The 7759-nt window shown below is 41.1% G+C and overlaps 1 protein-coding gene across 1 annotated transcript; it reads right to left on the bottom strand.

Annotated features, from left to right (window-relative positions):
* Nucleotides 1-2329: 2329 nt before the first annotated feature.
* LOC124991513 (40S ribosomal protein SA-like) lies at nt 2330-7057 on the bottom strand. The gene is made up of 2 exons (XM_047562186.1): nt 7036-7057; nt 2330-3148 (listed from the first exon to the last, which is right to left on the bottom strand). Exons 1-2 carry the CDS (start codon nt 7055-7057, stop codon nt 2394-2396), a joined length of 777 nt encoding a protein of 258 aa, XP_047418142.1. The 3' UTR covers nt 2330-2393.
* Nucleotides 7058-7759: the final 702 nt, after the last annotated feature.

Raw genomic sequence — 7759 nt, 5'->3', positions numbered from 1 at the left:
TTGATCATTCCCGGTGATTCTTGGACGGGCATAACCCAAATGATAGATGGGCATGGTACTCGTAGGTAGCAGGGATGAGGTTGCCTGGGGACATAGCCAGGGAGATGCTCTAAATGGAAACCTACAACTTTTTTTGTTAAGTTGCTTGGGGCTGAGGAGATATCTCAGTCAGTAGAGTGCTTGCAATGCCAGTCCCTGGGTTTGATCCCCAGCACCGCAAAAAAAAAATACAACTTTTTTGTTAAGTTGTTTGATTTTCTCAGTCTACATATTATAATAGATAATGTAGCCAAATGGTTTAACATTTTACAGATTCACTTATATCCACTGAGAAGTAGCTATATTTATCTATTATATATTTATTTTTGTATAATATTTGTGTTATATATTTACATATTGTAATACACATTAGTTTGTATATTATAATAGACAATGTAGTTACATTGTTTAACATTTTACAGATTCACCTTTGTCCACTGAGAAGTAGATATATTTACAAATTATAATGAATACATATCATATATTTAATATTATATATTTGTAATAACTATATACGGTTTTTTATATACGCAATGCACAATGGATATGTGGTCAAATGGTTTAACATTCTACAGATTCAGCTCTGTTCACTGAGGCAATCTAAAAGCAATGACAGGCTCAGTTGGTAGAGTGCTTCCCTTGCACACACAGGACCCTGGGTTCAATCCCCAGCACCATAAAATAAAATAAAATAAAAGCAATGAGACCCCATAGCAATGAGTTTACCTACCACTCAAATTGGCGTGTGTGTGTGTGTGTGTGTGTGTGTGTGTGTGTATGTGTGGTACTGGGGATTGAACACAGGGCTTTGAGCATGCTAGGCAAACATCCCCAGCCTGATCTTGGTTTCTTTTATTTTTTTAATTTATTTTTTAAATTAAATTTTTAAATTTTTTATATAATATTTGTGTTATATATTTACATATTGTAATACACATTTGTTTGTATATTATACACATTAGTTTGTATATTATACACATTAGTTTGTATATTAAAAAATAAATTAAAAAAATTTAGTTGCAGATAGAAATAATACCTTTATTCTATTTATTTCTTTTCATGTGGTTTTGAGGCTCAAACCCAGTGCCTCACACGCGCTAGGCAAGTTCTCTACCACTGAGCCCCAGCCCCAGCCCTGATTTGGTTTCTAAATACCATTCTCCAATAAAAGGAAGCAAGGTTATTTGGAAAAAATGGTTCATTCCAATGCTGGGCCAGAAGAAATATGAAGTGATCCTGGAGCATCTTGAGGTAGCAGAAGGTAATAAAGTACTAAAAAGTGTTGAAGGCTTGTTGAAAGTTTCAAACATGAAGGAATTTCGAATATCCACTTTCCAAATATCTGAGACTAATGAGCAATAAAATAAATAATAGAATATGTGCAGTCTTATATTATTCAGTCATAGAAAAAGAGGGTTGAGATGCAGGTCAGTTGTAGAACACTTTCTAGCATGCGTGAGACCCTGAGTTCCATCTTCAGCACTTTAAAAAAACAAAACAAGGGCTGGGGATATAGCTCAGTTGGTAGAGTGCTTGCCTCGCATGCACAAGGCCCTGGGTTCAATCCCCAGCACCGCAAAAAGAAACCAAAACAACAAAAAACAAAACAAATTAAAAAAGGAATGGAATTCTGACATATGCTACAAGGTGGATCAAACTTGATATCATTTATGGTAAGCTAATCAATCATACATAAAAGGAAAGATACTGTATGATTCCTTTTGGATGAGGTACTTAGTGTCAGACCCATAAAGACAAAAGGAAAAAGTGGTTACCAGAGACTGAGGAGAGGGGGAATGGAATATAAAGCATTTATTGGGTATAAAGCTACAGTTTGACTAGATGATAAAGTTCTCTAGATGAATGGCCGTGATGGCTGCACAGTAATGTGAATATGCCTAATACCACTGAATTATAGACTTATAAGTGGTTAATATTGTAAATTTTAGCCAGGCACAGTGGCGCATGCCTGTAATCCCAGCAACTTAGGAGGCTGAGGCAAGAGGATTGCAACTTGAGGCTACTAGCCTCAACAACAGAGAGGCCCAAGCAATTAGCAAGACTGTCTCAAAATAAAATTAAAAAGGGCTAGGGACGTGGCTCAGTGGTCAAGTGCCCCTGGGTTCAATCTCTGGTACTAACAAAATTAAATTAAATAAGTAAATAAATAAAATTTAAAATATAAAATAAAAAGGACTGGGAATGCGGTTCATGGTCAAAGTGCCCCCTGGGTTCAATCCTAGTACCAAGACAATTGTAAATTTTATTTTGTTTTTTTTTTTTTTTTTAAGAAACTGGTGTTTATTTTCCGTAACCTTATTTCCATTTTGCTTAATAAGTTTCTGCAGAACAGCTCAAGACCACTCCGTGGTTGTTCCTACCCACTCAGTAGCCTGAGCAGTGGGAGCTGCAGACCAGTCTTCAGTGGCCGGCTGGGCACTCCAGTCTTCAGTAGGGAACTGCTGGATAGGCACAGAGGGCACCTGCACACCTTCAGACCAGTCTGCAACCTCAGGTTGAGTAGCAGTGAACTCAGGAGCTGGAGCAGTCCATTCACCCTGAAATTCCTCCTTGGTCACAGCTTTTTCAGCAGCAGCCTGCTCTTCCTTTTCAATCTCTTCAGGATCTCTGTAGAAGTAGAGATCAGGCATGACCTCCCACGGGTGTTCACGGGAAATGGTGCCACGCATGCGCAGAACTTCTCGGGCCAGCATCCACCACATCAGACCCACAGAATGAGCTCCCTTATTGTTGCATGGAATGGCAATGTCCACATAGCGCAGAGGAGAGTCTGTGTTACACAGAGCAATGGTAGGCAGATTGACATAAGATGCTTCTGTAAGAGGCTGGTGGTCAGCCCTGGGATCAGTAACCACAAGAAGACGTGGCTCCCGGAAGGCTGCCTGGATCTGGTTAGTGAAGGTTCCAGGAGTGAAGCGGCCAGCAATAGGAGTGGCTCCAGTGGCAGCAGCAAACTTCAGCACAGCCCACTGGCCAGTATTCCTAGAGGATATGACACTGACATCGGCAGGGTTTTCGATGGCAACAATGGCACGAGCTGCCAGCAGAAGCTTCTCCCAGGTTCTCTTCAGATTTATGATGTATATGCCTTGGCATAAATCTCGGTGGGACCTCCAAATCTGATACCGCCGTTTACCGGTGACGAGTTCTGCTTCTTCTAATGTTGAAGATTAAGCACTAGAGAAGCACGCCAAGGCAAGCATATTAAGCAGGTTTATTTAAAGGGAATAATACAGACTTCTCCCGGCAGGGAGAAGGGGGCCATGGCTGATGTTCTAAAGTCCCTGTAAATTTTATTTTATGTATATTTTACCATAAAAATTATTTTACTGGACTAGGGTTGTGGCTCAGTGGTTGAGGTCTTGCCTAGCATGTGTGAGGCACTGGGCTTGCTTTCCAGCACCACATATAAATAAATTTAAAAAAGGTCCATTGACAAGTAAAATTCAAAAAAAAAAAAAAAAAAAAGAAAGAAAGATTTTATTTACTGCAGTTCTAGTGGAACTTGAAAAAGAAATGGAGTTTGTGCACATGTTGAATTCACCACTTACCCAAAACTCTAGGGAGTTATTTAAGAGACTGTTTTCTTTGCAAGGTTTAAGGTCAGTTTTATGATTTTACTATTGATTTCTAGTTATTTAGATTGTGATCAAAGAATGATGTACAGGGGAATGTAGCTCAGTGGTCGAGTGCTTGCCTAGTGAGAGCAAGGTCCTGGGTTCAATCCCAATATTTAAAAAAAAAAAAAAAAAAAAAAAAAAAAAAGATCTACAAATGATCTCTACTATATTGGAATTTATTGACATTTTCTTTGTACTGTAGTTTGTGGCCTTTAATAATTACAATCACTACTGTTTGGTATTTAGACTAGGTGTTACCCTAAAAACATTACCTAGCTAGAAAATATCTAGTTTCTCTTGATATCAATAGGGTTTTGGTCCCATTTTCCAGATGGAGAAACTGAGACTCAAAGAGGCTAAGTCATGTGCTCATGGACACATACCCAGAAAGTGGCTCAGCTGAACTAATATTAATGCAAACAGTAGCCCCCATTTAAGGAGAAACCTTAAGGTGTCAGGCGCTATCCTTAAATTCTACAATTTAGTCTGTTAACAAGTTTTCAAGAGGGCACAATTTTCTCTTTTCTAGATTGGAAACTAAGGTCCCACAACTGGGGATTTGAGGGATTGGAACCTCAATGAGGTTCAGAGCCTGAGGTTTCTTTCTTTCTTTCTTTCTTTTTTTTTTTTTTCAGTGCTGGGGATTGAACCCAGAGTGTCATACATGTTAGACAAGTGCTGTACCACTGAGCTAGATTCCCAGTCTTTTCTTTCTTTCTTTCTTTCTTTCTTTCTTTCTTTCTTTCTTTTTTTTTTAACCTAGGCTGGCCTCAAACTTGCTATCCTCCTGCCTCAGCCTCCTGAGTACCCAGGGTGTGCACCACTGTTCCCAGCTAAACCTGGCCTATGTGATTTCACCAGCTGAGGATTGTTGAACCCAGGTAACCTGAGAGAGCAAAGCCCTTCCAGAGGCAAATTTCAATAGTCAAGAGGGGCTGAGCAGAATTTTGCTCCTGAGAAAGCCAGGGTTGATGTACAGAGATCACTGGAAGCAGGGAGCGAGGGATGGGGGCAACTGAGGGGGTCTGCAACAGCCTCCAGGACCCTCTGCTCTGGAGTTTGTCCCCATCTTGGCTTGAGTGAGAAGCGTATGGAGGTCCCTTAGCAGGCAGAGGGCTGGCATTAGTGAGGTTATGAACAAAGTCACCTCCTACCTCCTTCCAGAAAGGATCTGTGGAAACTTCTAGAGATTTGAAGGATAAAAACAACAAAAAACACCAAATAAACAGGAACTGGGATAGAGGATTAGTAATCATGAAGGAAGAAGAGTCTAGAAACTTGGGATATGGAAGGACAAGTTGCAAGTCCTGGGCATTGATTACTTTTGAAGGGAAGGGTGGCAGTTAACGGCACCCGTGGTCCCTCTAGTGGTCACAGAGGGAAAGAATACTGTTTAATTTGTCCAATAGGACAGTCATCTCTTGGTACCTGTAGGGGATTGCTTCCAGGACCCCTGATGTTATAGGAGTCCTGTGGATACCAAAAATCCATGGATACTCAAGACCCGTATATAAATTAGAGTGGTGTTTGCATAGAACCTACATACATCCTCCTGTATTCTTATAAATCATCTCTAGATGACTTATATCGAGTACAAGGTAGTTGTTATGTTCTATTATTGAGGGAATAATGATAATGAAAAAAGTCTGTATGTATTCAGTACAGATGCAAATTTTTTTTGTACTAGGGACTGAACCCAGGGGCATTCAATCTCTAAGTCACATTCCCAGCCCTTTATTGATTGATTGATTGATTGATTGATGCCAGGGATTGAACTCAGGGTCGCTTAACCAACTGAGTCACCTCTCCAGCCCTTTTTATTTTTTAATTTTGAGACAGGGTCTTGCTAAGTCGCTGAGGGCCTTGCTATATTGTTGAGGCTGGTTTTGAACTTACGATACTCCTGCCCTCAGTCTCCCATGCTGCTGGGATTACGGATGTGCACTACCATGCCCCACCTCTTTTCAATGTTTTAAAGAGGGGCTCTTGCCATGTTCCCGAGGCTGGTCTCAAACTTGTGGGCTCAAGTGATTCTCCTTTCTCAGCCTCCTAAGTAGCAACATCATACCCTGCTTTCGTTTTTCCAAATTTTTTAAAAATATTTTTTAGTTGTCAATGGGCCTTTATTTTGTTTCTGTGTGGTACTGAGAATCGAACCCAGTGCCTCACACATGCTAGGCAAGCACTCTGCCACTGAGCCACAAACCCAGCCCTCCAAATGTTTTTGATCTGTGGTTGATTGAATCCATAGATGAGGGATCCATTGGATATAGCATTGACTATATACTTACATACCCATTGTAATGGGAGGATGGGAAGGACATGCTCTGAGATTCTGAGTGTCAGAAAGAGAGAACTTGATGTAGGTCACATAGCATCAGTCACAGTTATAGGTCATTCCACATGCCAGCAAGAACTCCCAACCTTCTTCTGATTGCATGAAACCTCATGAGGCAGGTAAGGGTAGAAAGAAAGAAAAAGCATGAACCCTACAGTCATCTGTCCTGATCTTGACTCTCAGCTAGGACCCCATTGCCGTTATGTGAAGTTGGGAAAGTACTGCAGCTTCTCAGGGCCTCAACGTCCTCATCTGTAAAATGGGGTTCTTATAGCATCCTCCTCTTGAGAGTGGTGATAACTAAATGAAGAAATGACTGGGTGTGGTGGCACACGCCTGTAATCCCAGTGGCTCTGGAGGCTGAGGCAGGAGGATCACAAGTTCAAAGCCAGCCTCAGTAACCACATGGTGGTAAGCAACTCAGTGAGACCTGTCTCTAAGTAAAATACAAAATGGGGCTGGGGATGTGGCTCAGTGGTCAAGTGCCCCTGAGTTCAATCCCCAGTACCAAGAAAAGAAATGAATGTTGAGAGCATATAATGGTGCTTGGCCCATGGTATTGGCAGGGTACCTAGGGAGGAGAACCTGAAGCCTAAAGAATTAACTCAATAAGACAAAATGAGGGCTGAGTTTGTAGCTCAGTGGCAGAGTGCTTGCCTAGCATGTGTGGGGTGCTGGGTTCAATTCTCAGCACTGCATATATATAAACAAAATAAAGAATTAACCGAAATAAAAAAAAAAGACAAAATGAGTAGGACTCAGAAAAGTTAAAAAACTTCTTCCTCCAACTAGAGGGTGATGTTATTTTTAGGAAGGATGTATTTGCAGGGGGAAGTTGGTTTTCTCTTTCCATGTAGATTTGAACATCACTGGTTCTGCTTCATTCATGCTGGAGAGAGGAGTATCCCTATGCCTGGGATCCCAGAGAGCCAGGCAGGCTCAAATGCCACAGGTATGGGCTCCAGCTGTAGATATCAGCAGTTTTTCTCCGTTTGGTTTTAGAAATTAAACCCTTACCTCGCACCTGCCAGGAAAGCATTGTACCTCTGAGCTACATCCTCAGCCCAGTTGTCAGCATTTGACAATGAGAGTGACTTGCTCAGGCAATGTGGTCAGCTACTGTCTCCCACCTCTGCAAGCTATAATTAAGCAGCCGAAGGCATTGACCTGTGCCTCCTCTTATTAGTATTATAATTTTAGCTCTCCTTCCAGGTTGAACTGTGGGAGGAAAGATCCAGACCTATGGGAAAGTAGAGTTCTGCCCACCAACCTGTTTTTTTAATATATGCTTAGATCTATACATCTTTTTTTGGAGAGGGGGTACTAGGGATCAAACCCAGGGCAACACTCACGCTAGGTAAGTGCTTGCCCACTGAGCTACATCCCCAGTCCTTTCATCTCTACTTGGGGACAGTCAGGGAAGCTGAATTACTGGAAGAGTTCAGTGAATCAATCTATAGAAGAGGCTAGTGTGGTGCCTCATGGTAACAGTGTTATCATTGGGGTGTCCAGTTGGAGTCCAGATCCTTGGTGTCCCAAACAAAGAGCTGAACAAAATACATAGAAGTAACAGGCCAAGAACAGATTTATTGAAGTTGAAGGTTAAAGTACCACTCCATAAGGTAGAGCAGAGACCGAGCAACAGAGAAAAACTCAAGGTCCTAATGTCTGGAAATGAGTGTCTTTTTTAAAAAATATATTTGCTGTAGTCTTTTTTTTTTTTTTTAATAAATTTTTAGTT

Source organism: Sciurus carolinensis, chromosome 8 (genome assembly GCF_902686445.1).
Source record: "Sciurus carolinensis chromosome 8, mSciCar1.2, whole genome shotgun sequence".
Classification (NCBI taxonomy): Eukaryota; Metazoa; Chordata; class Mammalia; order Rodentia; family Sciuridae; genus Sciurus; species Sciurus carolinensis.
Note: the sequence above shows the minus strand (reverse complement) of the source record. Positions and strands in the feature narration are given on the sequence as shown.

Excerpts from the sequence above, each read along its gene's own strand:
- LOC124991513 (XM_047562186.1), bottom strand. The coding sequence starts at position 7,057 with ATGCTTTCCTGGCAGGTGCGAG. Across the intron at positions 3,149-7,035 it reads GCTTTCCTGGCAGGTGCGAG|GCATATACATCATAAATCTG; the intron begins GTAAGGGTTTAA and ends ATTTATGCCAAG.